General features: G+C 41.3%; 1 protein-coding gene across 1 annotated transcript in view; it reads left to right on the top strand.

The window, feature by feature from the left end:
- The window catches only part of LOC311085978 (CUGBP Elav-like family member 5), a 177,858-nt gene that overhangs the window by 81,781 nt on the left and 78,385 nt on the right, over positions 1-17,692 (top strand). Inside the window, exon 3 of the mRNA XM_084118598.1 lies at positions 5,683-5,731. Within this exon, the coding sequence (XP_083974724.1) occupies positions 5,683-5,731 (49 nt within the window). The remainder of the gene's footprint in view (positions 1-5,682; positions 5,732-17,692) is intronic.

Raw genomic sequence — 17,692 nt, 5'->3', positions numbered from 1 at the left:
ACATTTGTGCATGTTTTTGAGGTGGTTCCCAGGGTGTTGCTATGCATTTGTCCATGTGGTTCCCAGGGTGTTGCTATGCATTTGTTTATGTGGGGTGTTGCTATGCAATTGTTCATGTATCTGAGGTGGTTCCCAGGGTGGTGTTATATATTTGTTCATGTGTTTGAAGTGGTTAACAGGGTGTTGCTAATGCATTTGTTCATGTGTTTGAGGTGGTTTCCAGGGTGGTCTATGTAGTTAATTCCATGTTTCTATATGGTTGCTAGTTTTTCTGGGTGGTTGCTAGATCTTTGCTAAGGTGTTTGGGATGGTTGATATGTAGTCGCTAGGATGATCTATGTTGTTGCTAGAGCATCACTATGTGGTTGCTAGGGGTATTTTGGTGGTTGTCACATGGTTGCTATGGTGTTTTTAGTGTACATTACTATGCGGTTTGCTGTGGGTGTTCTAGGTGATTACTAGGGTGTTCTCGAGGTTGCTTGATTATTATATTATTGCTGTAATATTCTGGTTTCTAGATATATGCATCCCAGGCCCCTCTTTCATTGTAAGTTTGTGGGGTTTTTTTAAATAATTCTTTTTTAATGAATTTATTGTACATGCAAAACAAAATTTTTGTATACTGAGGAAAATGCCGTGTTTGCCAAAGTGCTTGGTGATTTCCAGGCTGTTTCTATGCAGTTGTTCAGGTGTTCTGACTGTGGTCTAAGTGGTTCATAGCACATTGCTCTGTGGTTGCTAGGGCATCACTAGGGCGTTTTGGCTTGTTGCAATTGGTTTGTCTAAAGGGTTTTATAGTGCATTGCTATGTGGTTTTCTAAAGATTCTGTGTGGTTGCTAGGGAGTTGCTGGGTGGTTGTTCATGTGTTCTGACGGGTTGCTAGGGCATCACTAGGGTGTTTTGGGTGGTTGCCATGGAGTTGCTAGTGTGTTCTGACTGGTTGCTGGGGCATAAATCCCATCACTTAGTAAATTCACAGCACACCTTGCCTCAACCAGCTATGTGATTTTGAGAAGTCATTCATGCCTGGAGCACAAATGGTGCTGGATGAGTTTTGCACTGAAGTTTAATACTTCTATTTCTCTCTTTCTGTCATTCAGTCTCTCTGCTTGTTTGCCCGGTTTAATATACCGTGTTCCTGGTCCATGGCCCGTCGGCTTTGATTTTGAGGAGGTTCTGTGATTTCCTGTTGTCGAGGGGAGAGTCACGTACAGGATGCATAATGCTGTCGTGATCTGATCAGCTTTCATTCTCACCCTTATCAGATTACAGATTTTAAAGCTGCTCCGCACAAAACATCTCAGTGTCGACTTATTAGATGTGTAAGACTGTCTTTCTCTCTTGTCGTCTTCACACGCTCGTCTTCCTCCTCACATCAGACACTAAACAAATGCAAATGTGCGTGTTTGGGCCTTTCTGTGCATCACAGCACACGCTTCGTATTCATGAAAGACACAATGAATTTGTGCCTCTGTGCTCGGGGAAAAAGGCATCTAACGAATTCAAAAATATCCATCTTTAAGCGAGAACCGTAATGAGGAGAAAATGCTATGAAGAGAGAAAAGTTTTGATGGAAATTAAGAAGCGAATAGTGCACGCAGAAATGGAGTGATGGAACAAAGCAGGGTTAAACAGATGGGATAGACCTTAGAAGAAATCTCATTGCTCAGAGGTTGCTCTGTTTAACTCGCAATTAGGTTTCTTTAAAGTGTCAACTTTGTTTCTCTTAAAATTCCTTTGGAAAAATGGACAGAAAATGGACAAACCAGTTCCCTTTCAAGGGAACTCGCGTTGCGTTGAGATTGACGCTATGGGGAACGCCTTGCGTGATGATGTCTTGAAGCACATGTAAAATCAGTCCAATGGTGTGGCAGAACGTCAGAGGCGGGTGATGTCACGTACCAGGAAACTATAAAGCCTGCCCGAAAACAGAAAGCGAAAGCTTCTGTGTCTTCAGTAGCGCTCTTTGTGAATCTGTCCGTCTTATTTGGTGTTGTTTGTCTTTATATCACATATAAAGCATTATGGCGAGCAAGCAGCAGTTTAAACAGTGTGTGCATCCCTGCCCGCGTTATTTAACGGGTGGGGATACTCACGTCCTGTGTGTTGCTTGTTTGGGTGAGGAGCATGCCCAGTCAGCACTCGAGGGTGCTGACTGTGTGCATTGTAAAGCGCTACCTTTACGTACGCTCCGATCCCGCCTGGTGTTCTTTCACAAGGACGTTCAGGTTCACGTTCCCCAGGGATCTGGTCCCGCCGCTGCCGAGGCACGGCGTCGATCGCATACCTGGGGTTCACAAATGGATCTATCAGAGGGGTCTGAGACGGGCCCAGCCCTATCTCAACCTTCACCTGATAGATCTAGTGCCTCTTTTCGGGGTTCGGAAGCACGCGTTGCGGTTCCTTCCACCCCGATTGAGGCACCAACACTGCAACTATCCAGTTCTGAGGAACTGGATGTTGTTAGTGTTGGCGCTGAGTCTGAGGATTCGCCACCTCACTCTCATGCATTTGAAGAGCTATTAGAGGTTGTGACCAGAGCAGTCGAAAGACTAAATATTGAGTGGCCATCAGAGAAGCAGGACGTTCGCTCTAAAAGCAAGCTCGACGAACGTTTTCTGCCATCTAGGTCACAACCTCAGCGTCAGAGCCTACCGTTTTTCCCCGATCTCCACACCGAGGTGTCGAGATCGTGGGATAAGCCGGTCTCATATAGAGTTTATAATGCACAAACATCCTATTATTCCTCTATACATAAATATAAAGAGCATGGTTATGGGGAAATGCCGAAGGTGGAGGAGACGCTCGCGAGCTATCTCTCTCCAGCAACGGCATCTTCCCTAAAGGCTCCGACGTTGCCCACTAAGCCCGTCAGAGTTACATCTTCTCTGGTGGGCAAAGCATATTCTGCCGCTGGTCAAGCTGCAGCCTGTTTACACACTATGTCCTTGCTGCAGGCTTACCAAGCAGAATTATTGGGTGATTTAGATGAGGGCGGGGGTATTGGTCCTGAGGTGGTGTGTGAGTTGCGTAGAGCCACAGATTTGTCTCTCAGGGCCACCAAGGAGACGGCTAAATCCATCGGCCGTTCTATGGCAGCCCTGGTGGCCACTGAGAGGCATCTGTGGCTCAACCTCAGTAACATTAAGGAGAAGGAAAATAATTTTCTCTTGGATGCACCCATTTCTACTTCGGGTCTCTTTGGCAATGCTGTTAATACTGCTGTAGAAAAGTTTCAAGAAGCTTCTAAACAGGCAGCTGCCCTTCAAAAACTCCTCCCCCGCCGTTCTTATCAGGAGGCTGCTGAGTGGGAGCAGCCTCACTCATCTAGAAACAGCTCTTCGCATCGTGCCACTCAGAAACAGAGCGTTTTCTCCCGTGCTCCCCCAAAAAAATCACAGGGACACGGAGGGCGTTCTCAAACCCAGCAGCCTTCGAGGGGTAGAGCGAATCTACGGACCGTTATTATCACCAAGAAGGCTGCGGGGAAAAAGTCCTGACGCTCGAGGGCTCAGGACAATGAGGGCAGTCCCCCCCGAAGCAGAGCGGTCAACACCTCTTTTTACGGTGCCCGTCTCTCTTCAGTGCCCTCAGGGGACCGTTCTGCCAACCCTGCCACCTCCGGTGCTTCAGGGCGCAGCGGTCTTCGGCGAGCACATATCTCAAGGACCACCCGGAAACGTAGTGGCCTTGGGATGTCCGCCCCCTCTGAGGAGGGTTTTAGAGCAGTCCGTTCAGTCGTTCCCTGCCGGTCCGCCGTTACAGGGCGACGAACTGACTACTCAACAACGACAAAATCCAGAAACCAGTCTCGAGAGGCTGGTACCTCTAGTAGAATTTTTGACAGCGTGGAAGCTACTGCCAAATGTTTCTCGTTGGGTCCTGCAGACCGTAGAAAAAGGGTATCAAATACAGTTTGGGTCTCACCCACCTCGGTTTATGGGGGTCCTATCCACAGTGGTGGCTCCCGAGCAGGTTCTGGTTATGGAACAAGAAGTGAACACTCTGTTAGAGAAAGGGGCCATAGAATATGTACCTCCCTCCAACAGGGAAACCGGGTTTTACAGTCGGTATTTCATAGTTCCAAAAAAGGACGGGGGATTGCGTCCCATTCTGGATCTTCGAGTTCTGAACGAGTCAGTCATGCAGCTCAAGTTCAAGATGTTAACACTGAGACAGATCGTGCCACAGATCAGGTCCGAGGACTGGTTTGTCACGATAGATCTCAAGGACGCATACTTTCACGTTTCCATTCGTCCATATCACAGGAAGTTTCTGAGGTTCGCTTTCGGGGGCAAAGTTTTCCAATATCGAGTACTTCCATTCGGCCTAGCTTTATCACCTCGCACTTTCACCAAATGCGTAGATGCAGCTCTGGCGCCCCTGCGCCTTCAGGGCATTCGTATCATGAACTACATCGACGATTGGTTGATTTTAGCTCAAACGCATCAGATGGCGGTTCGACTGAAGAGCTTTATAGTTTCCTGGTACGTGACGTCACCCGCCTCTGACGTTCCGCCACACCATTGGACTGATTTTACATGTGCTTCAAGACATCATCACGCAAGGCGTTCCCCATAGCGTCAATCTCGACGCAACGCTCGTTCCCTCTTCAGGGAACCGAGGTTACAGTCGTAACCGAGGCGTATGGCTGCCTGATTAAGTAAAATCAACTGAAATCATGATTTAGCTTAGTGTGATTATTGTATGGCAAAGGCCATAGTTAAGACATAGCTCACCTAAAAATGAAAATTCGGTCATTAATTACTCACCCTTATGTCGTTCCAAATTCATAAGACTTTCGTTCATATATGGAAAACAAATGAAGATCTTTTTCATGAAATCTGAGAGATTTCTGTTCCTCCATTGACAGCTACGCAACTACCACTTTGACGCTTCAAAAAGTTCAAGAGTATGTGTATTTTAATAATATGGCCAGTGGCCAGGTATTTAGTATCTGTAGGATCCGATTTCATTTTTAAACACAGAAAAATAATCATACAAGTATGCAAATAAATGCATTCAATACAACAACTATTACAAATTTAGTTTTTACTTTGACCTATTATTTGTTGGTTTAAATCAAGAAGTTACTTGGTTGCACCACCTAATGAATATCAGTTGTGCCACCTGACAACATTAATAATAATGACAGGGAATATGCTGAATACTTTTCCCCCCATTTCAATTGCATATGAAACTAATTTACATATACATGTGTTTTTGTCAACAGTCTTAATTTAAGTAAAAGTAGTAAATTGATCAAAAATCGTACTATGGAAGTTAAGCAGCGAGTTACGTCATTGTACGGGAAACGCACCCCAGGTCCTTTAATGAGAAATGTTTGAGTTCATATTGAGATCTCTGACTTCTGAAACTCAGGAGACTTATGCAAAGTTCTCAAATGTCTTGTCTTCTGATTTCGGATCTCACATGCACCAGCAGCATCTCAGTGTAACTCAAAGCAGCGATGATACGAGCCTGACGCTGAAATGACTCATGTGAGTGGCTGCAGTCTCTCGCGCCCCATGGGCTTCTGGGAGTTGACGTCTCTGAGCTTCAGTGTCTCTGACAGCTGTGAATCCATGAGCGAGACGGCGCGCTCCTCTGGCTGTCTCTGTCCTACACCTCCACATTAACCTTTCTTTCTTCCTCTCTCTCTCTCTCTCTCTCTCCCGCAGATGACACGGCCTATTCAGGTGAAGCCAGCTGACAGCGAGAGTCGAGGAGGTAAAGAGATTTCATTTCTACCTCACTTTATTGCTCCACACTCATTTATTTTCTCTTTCTCTCGCACTCGCTTTCTCTTTCGGTCGCTGTGTGCCGGTGATATTAGCTTTGACTGGAAGTGTTCTCACTCTGTTGTCTGTGCTTGATTAGATTTATTCCATTGATGGGATTTTTTGGCACAGGACAGGATTTAGGAAACATTTGTGGGTTGAATTTGAATTTGAACACAAAAGCATGTGCACTATGCAGCGTTTTAACCTTTTTATTGTAATAAATGTACAAATGTGAGATCTTTGGTTGTTACACAGTTTTTTTTTCCAGGTTCTTACATCATGCAAGATGCTATATCAAGTTGCAAATAGTTTGATTTGCTGCACTTTGTAACAACAATTTCACAATTATAGACCAATCATAGGAAGCAGGTGTTGGATTTTGAGCATATTAATGTTTATGGAAGAATCTGTAATATGTTTTACTGTTGTTTCCAGCTAGCCTACATATCTGACGATACAAACCTTGTGTCTCGAGACGCCTCCATTCTGGATCTTTGTGATCTATCTATTAAATTAGCTTGAGAAGCAAAATTGCATGAGATATTGATACTTGTTTTAATAAAATTAAATGAATTAAATAATATAATAAATATGGGTACATTTCAATAACACATTACCATTCATATTTACATGGATCGTGGAAGCCCTGGGCCCGGGTTACTTTTGAGGTCTGGTACAAATATGACATACAATAATATATAGGTTTTGCATGCATGATTAATCATTAAGAGTGGGTGTGTCACACTTGGCATGTTTGGTTGGATTAAAACGAACCCTGGTGCGATTGCTCTGTTAGTGCGCTTCATTTGAATAAGTGTGAACACCATCTGAACCCTGGTGACACCAAACAAGCTGAAGAGACGAGTCTCAGTCCACTTCAAAACTAACTCTGGTGCGGATCGAATGATATATGAACTCAACACGGACCAAAGACATGCAAACGAACTAAAAACAGGACATGATGTCACAAGATGCGATCCTAAAAAGGACAGAATGCTCAAGCACACCTGTTTTCCTCATCATAGTCGAGATGTTGCTCATCACAGTTCAGTTCAGGCATCAGAACCGCGTCTCCTCACAGCAGATCTTGGTTTGTGTGACGGAGGGATTCCTGACGCTGTTTTGACTCCTTTACACATGTACAAGCTCTTCACGAGTTCTCAGCTGGTCAGAATACCATCATATGTAGCGACACACACACAGCGAGTGCATTTATCCCAGAACACAGCATTGTTTATGATGTTCGGTAAGTTATAATAGCCAACCAATCAGATTGTGAACGTGTCCCTATGCCTTTAGGTTCGGTGTTAAAATTCCAATGTGAACGCTAAGTAGATCAGGACTATGTATTTTTTTCCGGACCAAACAAACGAAGCGAACCAAACTACAAGTGTGAACACACCTTAAAAGTTTGCGATCTCGATTCAAACACACATACAATCTTACGAAATTACGAGCACACCGGAATATTTAATCCTGCTTTCGCACTACCGTGGATCCAGAGAGAGAGCAGCACTCTTGTAAGCCATATGTTTGAAACTGCTATACAGTATTGCTATTTGTTGCTAACATAAAACAAAAAATGAAAGTACTGGGATATTAACCCTGTTGTAGTGATAGCGATCAGTAAATTACCTTTGAAACTAAATATTGTATCTATTACATTGTTATGCCAGTAGGTGGTGACCAGTGACTGTTAAAGCTGCCGTCGGCAACTTTTTTTTGATCATATTCAGTGAAATCGACACTATAATCCGACAGAACAACATAAATAAATTGGTTTTAGAAAAAAACCCGAGCTTCTAACTCCACCTGGAGCGTGTTATTTGTTTTGCAAAAATCCACCGCTCCCGTCTCATCGGGTCCAATCAGCGCAGGGGGGTGTGAGATCTGACTGTCAATCACAGTTCGTGCACACGCCACAGATCCCCTCTCCCTCACGCAGACGCGCACATTACAATATCACATGCACACGACACGCCTGAAGTTCGCCTGAAGATTGTAGGAAGCGTGATGGCGGAGAGAAAATCTACTAACAAGCTTCCAATTCCTCTGTTATTGCTATCTATGGATAGATTAGCCAGGGCAGCCTACCTCCGAGTCCATGGTGTTGATCGATGCTGAAGAGACGCGCGCGTTCACAGAAAATCAGGTACACATGCACTGACGATGGGCGGGTGCTCGTTGGTAGTGGGGGAGGGGCATGAGAGTTGTAAACATTCAAAATTTTGGCTAAGTCCACTCAATCTGCCAGACTTGCCGACTGCAGCTTTAATATGTGAATGATGTATCATTGAATCATTCATTCAAGAGATTCGTTCAAAAACTCTGGACGAAACAAGCCTTTGTCAATTAAATTTTAAATGATTTTTTACATAATTAATTTCAAGTAATAATTTTAATAGACTCATATATAACATTTTAGACATTTATAAATAGACTCATCCCCCCCCCATACGTGTGTGTGTGTGTGTGTGTGTGTGTGTGTGTGTGTGTGTGTGTGTGTGTGTGTGTGTGTGTGTGTGTATGTGTGTGTGTGTGTGTGTGTGTCCACAAGGATGGCAATACCAAAAATCATTGTCCTTTTGTGGACATTATTTTATCCCCATGAGGAAAATGTAAAAATGCAGAAAGTTAAGGTTAGGGGACAGAATATACGTCTATGAAATGTCCCCATAAAACATAGAAACCAAACATTTGTGCAAATTATGCCAGGATTCTGCTTAGTACAATAAATACAAATATGTTTGCTAATAATATTAAAAATAATAAACTTTTTTTTTATACAATTTTGCTTCTCAAGTAAATGCATGTTGTAGGATATTTCTTACTGGAAAACAAGATAATACTGAATATGGAATTATATATTATTGCGTTGTTTCTGAACGCATTGAGTGTGTCCGCTCCATTCTCTCTGCTGTTAGTCTGTCTGTTGAATATTATGGGTATTCATTTTGGTTAAAGTGATTGGGTTATTGAGTGCAGATGTGTGCACAGACCTCGTCCTGCTCCTGCCAAGTGCATTAGCATACGACTGTAAATAAAATAGTCATTCGATCTGCTGCTGTGACGGCGGACCCAGGGGTCCCAACGCTCGGCCTGCTTTTCTTAAATATACAAGCTGGAGTGAGGCGGGCTTGAACGCGCAATCAATATAATAGTAGAGCCTTCTCTCTCACACACACTCTCTGTCTCTCTCTTTGTAGCTTCTCTGTGTGTTTGTCAAGAGGTCGCAGGCAAACGGACGTGTCATGTATCCGCATGTGTAAAAATGCATGACCACAAACAGAGAGGAGATGACACTTTATGTGAATTAGCGTGATGTGTTTTCAATGTGATGTGACATTTCTGAGCTCACACAGCTCAGTCTCACTGACACGATCATGGCGTTGTGCATTTGCATCTGTAGTGGTTGAATGTGGGAAGTGATGTCGGGTGGGACTTGATTTTATCCTTAGGGATGTTGAAAAGTAGGTCATGATGCTATTTATTTATTATTTATCATAATATATTTCCCCTCCCATGTGACGTTGATTACATCATTAAAAAAAAAAAGTCATTTCAGAAGTGGGGAATGTTTGGATGAAACTCTAAAAATCTTTAAAATAATGCAAGACATGTAAATAATCATTTTAGTTCACCTAAAAATAAGTAACTTGTTTACCTTATTATTTAAGATATATTACAATAGACAAAATCTAGGCAAGAATAGTGACTTTGAACATTAGGCTTTGGAGAAGCTGGATCCTGATTGGCTGAGACCCATGTGATAAAATGTTATTCCTCAGGAACCAATTAGATTTCAGATGCACATGAAGGCTGTTCCAGAAGGTAGACTGTATAATTATGCCTTCTAAGATACACTATCGGTCAAAAGTTTGAGGATGGTCATTTTTTATTATTTTTGTTATGTTGTTGGAAGAAGTCTTACACCAAGGCTGTGTTTATTTGATCAAAAAAGTAAAATTGTGAAATATTATAACAATTTAAAATGTGTTTTCTTTTTTTTTTTTTAAAAACCAATATTTTAATATGTCATTTATTTCTGTGATCAAAGCTGAATTTTCAGCATCATTACTCCAGTCTTCATTGTCACATGATCCTTCAGAAATCATTCTAATATGATGATTTGCTGCTCAAGATCAACATTTATTATTATTATCAATGCTGAAAACAGTTGCGCTGCTTAATATTTTCATGAAAACCATGACACATTTTTTTTCAGTATTCTTTGATGAATATAGAGTTGAAAAGAACATTTATTTGAAAAAAGAAATATGCTGTAACATTATAAATGTCTTTCCTGTCACCATTCAGTGAATATACAAAAGCACAAAACTACACGTGGACAGCCATCTTTCAGAGGAAACAGCCCATGTATTTCGTAATGTTTAGATGGACAAAAACCTGTGATGAGAGCGTTCTGTCACAAGGCCAAATTCACTCTTCTCTGTCATAAACGGTGTTTATCCCCCGCCTGCCGCCCACTCCGAAGCAGAAAATAGAGGCATGTGTCTAAAAAACTGAAATGCTTTTAACGCCCCAAACAAAAGAGCTTTCTCGGCTTATGGGTCTCCAAATCTGAGCTCTGATGCGCCACCATTTAGAGAGATCTTTTGTGCCCTGATTTGAGGTCTCATTCTCTTGGACATCTGATGAGGAATAAGCTAAAAAAAAAAAAAAAGCTTGTTTGACTGCAGCTTATGTGGAGAACATGCAGTGAGCTCTTCATTACTGGTGTACGCTAGGGCGGGCATCACTATTATGGTTTCTCATACCAGGGGTTAGTGATTTGAAATTTAATTTTTAGGGCTGGGTATCGTTCAAAAATTTGCGATACTGATACCTTGACTTCGATACCGATTCATGAATGATACTTTTTTTTATACCAAATTATTGAAATCCGTTTTAATAAGATTACATTACATATTACCTAAAGAAAGCTTTGGTTTTAGTTTTTCAGTTTGTTGACTTTTTTTTTAGAGACTCAAAGACTCATTTAGGCCACTAGGGGGCGGAATATATGCCTCTCGCTCAAGCGTACTTGTAAAGTTTGCCGCAAAGCACTGGCAAAAGTAGCCTAATGATTATAAATGTGTTTCGGGGGGAAAATAGCAAGGACATATTTTAATTGTTTATTAATAAACTCCAGGTGAAACTCGAACAATTAGAATATCGTGCAAAAGTTCATGTATTTCAGTAATTCAACTTAAAAGGTGAAACTAACATATTATATAGACTCATTACATGCAAAGTGAGATATGTCAAGCCTTTATTTGTTATTATTGATGATTATGGCTTATAGCTTATGCAAACCCTGAATTCAAAATCTCAGACATTTAGAAAATTTTCATAAGCTGTAAACCATCATCAAAATTATTACAAATAAAGGCTTGAAATATCTCACTTTGCATGTAATGAGTCTATATAATATATTAGTTTCACCTTTTAAGTTGAATTACTGAAATACATGAACTTTTGCACGATATTCAAATTTTTCGAGTTTCACCTATAGGGTCCTATTTTAACGATCTGAAACGCAAGTGTCAAAGCGCAAAGCGCAAGTAACTTTGTGGGCGGGTCTCGGCGCTGTTGCTATTTTCCCGGCGGGATAAATGACTCTTGCGCCCGACGCAAATCTAAAATGTGTTGGTCTGAAGTAGCTTCATTATTCTTAGGTGTGGTTTGGGCGTAACGTGAAATAAACCAATCAGAGCATCATCTCACATTCCCTTTAAGAGCAGACGCGCTTTTTCCTTGGCGTATTGCTATTATAACGGCAGATTTGCCAGACGCACGCCAGGAGCGGTTCACAGCCGAGGAGAGCAACACTCTCGTCACGGCCGTAAAAGAGAGAGAAGTGTCATTGGGGATGGAGAAACACACCTAAATTAGCTTCGGTTAAACAGGTATATAATAATGTGGGTAAATGTGTAAGCTAGATGTATGCTTTTATAATAAATTATCTATCTATCTATCTATCTATCTATCTATCTATCTATCTATCTATCGATCTATCGTTTGTAATAATATGATTTGCAAAAATGAAAACTGCTGCTTCTGTGTAGATTAGAGAATCAAAGTGTATGCGCGTTGTGCACGCAATACATTATGGTCAAGCATGCGCCCTTAAAATAGCATAATGAACAACGCGCGACGCGCCACTGACTTTAGACTAGGTTTTTTCTGGCCAGTGGCGCAATTGTTTTATGGAACAGTAAAATAGCACCAGGGATTGTTTGCGCTGGAACACGCCTCCTTTTTTGCGCTGAACCGCCCAGGGAGCGCAAGTTCATTCCCTAGTTTAGCGACGTGCTTCTGTGGAGGGAAAAGCGCGCTTTGCGTGGGTGCAAAATAGGAATGAAACATGCGTCGGTGTACAAAGTCAATTGCGCTGGGTGCAAGATAGGGCCCACAGTGTTTTCTGAGTCAGTGTTGGCTGCAAAGATGAAGTTGACATTGCTGACTCGTCATCTTCTCAGTATAGAGATCGTGCGCACACGCCTATAGAGAGGCAATTATCAGCAATTATCGTGTTGCAAATATTGCATTGCACGCTGTTGGCATTGAGTCTGGTGAAATGTAGCCACACTTTTGATCTTTTCCACATCTTTTACATCTATGTGGGTTGGGACGCACACTCATGAAGTGAAAGGGCTCTAATCCTGATGCAAATGCTTCTAGTTATAGCTCAAATGAAAAGGGCTGGGTATTGAGTTTGATACTTTTTAGGCACCGACCGAATTGCCTCGATACCATCGAGTATCAAAAAATCTCTTGTCGTTCGGTACCAAATTTCGATACCTAAGGGGTTAATCTCGTCAAACGTCAGTGAGCCAATAAGCATGCAGCATGATTGGCTGTGGCGAGGCATCAATGAAAAATATCAATTACACACATGAATTTCTTTAAAGTGGTGGTATAATGCCGCTTTCACAAGATGTAAAATAAGTCTCTGATGTCCCTAGAGTGTGTATGTGAAGTTTTAGCTCAAAATACCCCACAGATATTTTTATATAGCATGTTAAAATTGTCACTTTTTGAGGGTGAGCAAAAACGCACCGTTTTTGTGTCTCTTCCTTTAAATGCAAATGAGCTGCTGCTCCCGGCACAGGGTGCAGAGTTTCAAGAGCTTGTGTCCTGAAAATTTCAAAAACATTTAGCCTTTTATGTTCAAACCGGAGTCAGACAAAGATGGAGAGACTCAAGAAGAAATGACAACATGTGACAACCATTTCTGAATGGTTAGTTGATGAATTTATGTAGCTTATGTGTAGTTATCTTCTAGTCATTGATTAGCATATTCTGTCTTGATAATCTATAAATCGTGTTCCGGGGGCGGGTTTATGTAAATTCTAGGGTTTGTGATGTCACTAACCCGGGAGGAATGATGTGTAGTCCCTACCAGCCATTTGTTGTAGTCCTTAAAAAACAATTTTTTTAAAAGAAAATATCTCCCATTGCTTTGAACTTTGAGCGTTGTAACTTTGCAGATGTTGTTTATGCTCAAACAGCAACATTACACACTAACAAAACTTAGAAAAGTGAAATCATAATCAACCACCCCTTTAAATTCCAAATAATTGTATGTTTTCTTCCTTACATTCAAATTGGCTACCTCAATTTAAATGCATTCTCAATTCAGTTCTGAATGGCCCTGGTTTGATACTTTAACCATTGATTTTACCCTCCACTAAAGTAAAGCCTTCATGAATATTCCATTGCTTACTTTCATTTGGAACGTCCCCTAGCATTCCATGCTGCTCTTTAAAGGTGTATAAATAAGTTTTACTATTGATGCTACAAGACTATTAGACAATGTTGATCACACAGTTGCCCTCTGGTAGTTCTTCAGCCAAACTCTGGATGCACAGTGTCTTCACTAACTGATGTCACTGATATTGACAGATCGGTGGGTAGTCCAGGGCGGAAGGGAAGTTCCTGTCAATAGCTTATCAGAAAACCAGCGATGAAGGACATTATCAGATTAGCTTAAACTAATTATTTATAATTAACAAAGGGTCAATTAGCAGCTCGATACTGATCTACTATGCTGGGAAATGACATTTACTCGATCAGCACCTGCATTGCACCCAAAATAACATCTCACTGACTGTGCTTTAACACTTACTTGTTTGACACACACAAGCAGAATGAACTTCTGTGCAAATCATGCACAATGCTGTTCTTATATAAACTGTCACAACTGTCAAGCTCCAAAAAGGACAACGGAAAACCACCCTATAAAATAAACACCATAGGAATAGTCAATACAAAGTTTTGTGCAAGGAACAGAACTATGATAGTCTGGCTATCACCAGACCAAGCTCAATCTTTTAAGATTGAATATTAGTCTGGGGAGTCTGCTCTGTATTTTCTACTGCACAAGAGGCGTGATCAACGGGCTTAGTTCAAATGACTCTGTACGCAATTGGATAGTCCTTCAACCAATCAGACCAGCGATCTGGGTGACGTACTTTGCAGAGCGACGTGAAAACTCCAGGCATTAAACGTGTAACCAAACGTGTTGATCAGCAGAAGCAGCAATGGAATCGAGCGATTTTTGCAGGTTGTGCAAACAAAAAACATGAAAGTTTGTGGTATTTACACCCACTCGAGCGATTTGTTTGCTAAAAAGAAGCCATTGAGCATCGTCGAGAGGTTAAAAGGAATTGGACAGAGCTGTAATGGCTCTGGAATTGGATTGGATTAAACCCGCCAATAGCGCGCCAGGTGGATAAGCCAGTTTGTGATTGGTTCCCGCAAATTTGTAAAGGAAGCAGGACAAAACAACTGAGCACCTGTGACAGTGTAATTTGTAGTTGTAGAGAATAGCCTCACAGGTGTATCATTAAATTTGAAGTCACAGAGAAACATTTTTAGGAGTTGCAAACATGTAGAACACAACACAACAGTTACACCTTCTTAAATTCTTCACTGCAGGTGCACAAATCCTATATACGAACTAATTCGCTCACATTTTTGCTACAGTTGCTGCAGTAAATATGGTGCAAAACCAACGCCATCTCACGACCAATTCGTATGAGTGAGTACGAGGTGGCTAATTTGCAATTTGTCTAAATCCCAGTGATGGGTAGGTTTGGGGGCGGGGTCAGGGGTAGGTCATTCGTACGAATTCATACGAATTGGGCAACTCGTAAAATATGTACGATTTAGCAAAAATCATACAAATTCGTACGAGTGAGGTCGTATGAATTCGAAAGAATTAGCCACCTTGTAAAATACGTACAAATTGTCATGAGATCGGGTTGTGCAGAACACATTCACACACCTGTATCAAAAAAAAAAGTGAAGTCATGGACAAATTTTGCACAACAAATTAAGTTGCTCGCTTGTAGAATAGTTTGGCACCAAAAATAAAAAAGAAAAAGAAAAAAAAAAAATTGACCAGAAATGATAGGTACAAGTACAAGAGAATTTAGGTTAGGTTAGGTTAGGGTTCAATGTTTTTTGATTTTGGGCATTTAGTGTGTGATTGCATCTGAATGTAGATGCAACCTGAGTTTCTCTTCTGGTAGTTAAAGCATAATGTCAGTGATCATGTGTGTCCTGCACCTCCTGCTCTGCGATCATACCAAATCCTCATAAAGATTTGACCTTTACCATCCTGACCTGATCGTTAACCAAACGTCTCATTCATCACGAAGCTCTATTTGTCTCTGAGCAGTGATAAAGCGTAGTGGAGTATTGATTACAAGTGTAATGGATCTACTCATTGTGTATGGGTGGAGCTCGCTCCGTTCCCTATATGCAATTATCTCTGTGATGTATGATTGTGTGTCTGCCTGCGTGTGTTTGTGTAACGCTGTTATCGTTGGCTCATGCCTCATTGAGACTACAGTTCCTACTGCTGTTGCTCCGATCTGGCATCATTCTGTTTTAATGAAGTGAACTCATTTGTGACCCTGGATCACAAAACCAGTCATAAGTCGCACGGGTATATTTGTGGCAATAGCCAAAAATACATTGTATGGGTCAAAATTATCGATTTTTCTTTTTCAAAAATCATTAGGATATTAAGTAAAGATCATGTTCCATGAAGATATTTCTTACCGTAAAATATATAAAACATTTATTTTTGTGAGTGAATGCAGCACAATCGCGAACATAAATGGACAACTTTAAAGGAGATTTTCTCATAGTTTTGATTTTTTTGCATCTTCTGATTCCAGATTTTCAAATAATTGTATCTCGGCCAAATATTGTCCTATCCTAACAAACCATAAATCAATGGGAAGCTTATTTTTATTCTGCTTTCATATGATGTATAAATCTCAATTTCAGAAAATTGACCCATGTGACTGGTTTTGTGGTCCAGGGTCACATTTGCTGAGCTCAGGGTTTAGAGATCTCATTCAGTCCGCCAGGCCTGGAGGACAGATTTACATGATAACAGCCCAAGTGGAGGTCATGTACTGTTCAGTAGTGTTGCTCAAAACATGATACAAATGTACACTGAGTGATATGCTTCACATTCAGTTCTTCTCATTATATGGTTTTTAGAGCCAAACATTTTTGCATTCAACTTGGTTTTCAATACTTTATTAACATAAAAGTGTCCAAGTGTCCCCACAAAGATGGCAATATCCGAAATCCTTGTTCTTGTGGGGAAATTGTTTTTATACAGTTTGTACAGTATAAAAATCATTATACCTATGGAAAGTCCCCATAAAACATGAAAACCCAACGTGTGCGTGTGTGTGTGTGTGCGTCCGTGCATGCGTGCGTGTGTGTGTGTGTGCGCGCACAGCTGCCTCAAAGGAAAATGTAATGTCTCTCTCTCTCTCTGTCTCTCTCTGTCTCTCTCTCTCTCTCTCTCTCTCTCTCTCTCTCGCTCACTCGCTCACTCGCTGGCCGTGGCCCAATGTTTGATTTTATGCCCTAGTTTTGGAGAGCCCTTATCTCCCCTCACCCTTTCTGCCTGTCGGTTTTGAGCACCATTCTGATTCTCTGAGCTGTCTTTAGGATTGATACCACTGAGAGACAGACAGATGGAGAGCGAAGGACAGACACGGAGAAGGAGAGACTTTGTGCTTCCACAAAAGCACAAAGCTCTTGTGAGCTCCCTTTTTGTCTACCGCAGATCCTAACTGAAACAGTGAGTTAAATAACGAGTATAGCTTTGATAAACTGTTCTGAAAATGCATAAATGTAAATGAAACCTCTTCACTGACTGATTTGGATGCTCTATAGACACAGACAAGTGCTTCCAATAGAGCAGCATGATGCTGACGTAGGCTACTGAATTATTGGCTAAACAAGCCTGTTTAATCAATATTTTTGTCAATTATTGTAAATTAAAGTATATTTATAGTCAACATTTCTCTCACATGCAATCTTGAATGCCCTTTTCCCCAATGCATTCTGGGATAATGCCTCAATTTTGGACAAAAGAACGTACCTTAGAAGACAGCATCACTTTGCTGCCTAGCTTTCAGGTCTATAAAGCATTGAAATGCTGTCGATGTCTTTCAGAACGGAGCCACTCTCTCTCACTCTCTCATGTGTTTCATTTTCTCGTGTTATTAAAGTGGTTGGGTGTGAGATGTGAAGCCGGTTGAGTCCTGTCCCTCAAAGCTCTGAGAGAATGATGCTAAATGAGTCTCTCTATGAAAACCCAACCCCCATCCCTCCCTCCTTCTCTCTCTTTGAAGTTCAGTCTTTCTGACTGGCTGCTACATCATTTATGTCCAGTTCAGCAAGCTCAGAATACATTTTAATCACTGTACTTATTCACCTGTCTTCTCTCTCTGTCATTCTTTTTCCTATTTCTCAATTTTGGCTTGACAAAAACGTATATTTATTACCAAAGCTGTTCAAAATAGGTAAAATAAACGGGAAAAAAACAGCCGTTTAGTATATTAGTAGTAACCAGTGTTATTTTAGT

This window comes from Abramis brama (assembly GCF_963993115.1).
Source record: "Abramis brama genome assembly, chromosome: 7".
NCBI classification, from domain to species: Eukaryota; Metazoa; Chordata; class Actinopteri; order Cypriniformes; family Leuciscidae; genus Abramis; species Abramis brama.
This window is presented reverse-complemented; position numbering and strand designations above follow the sequence as displayed.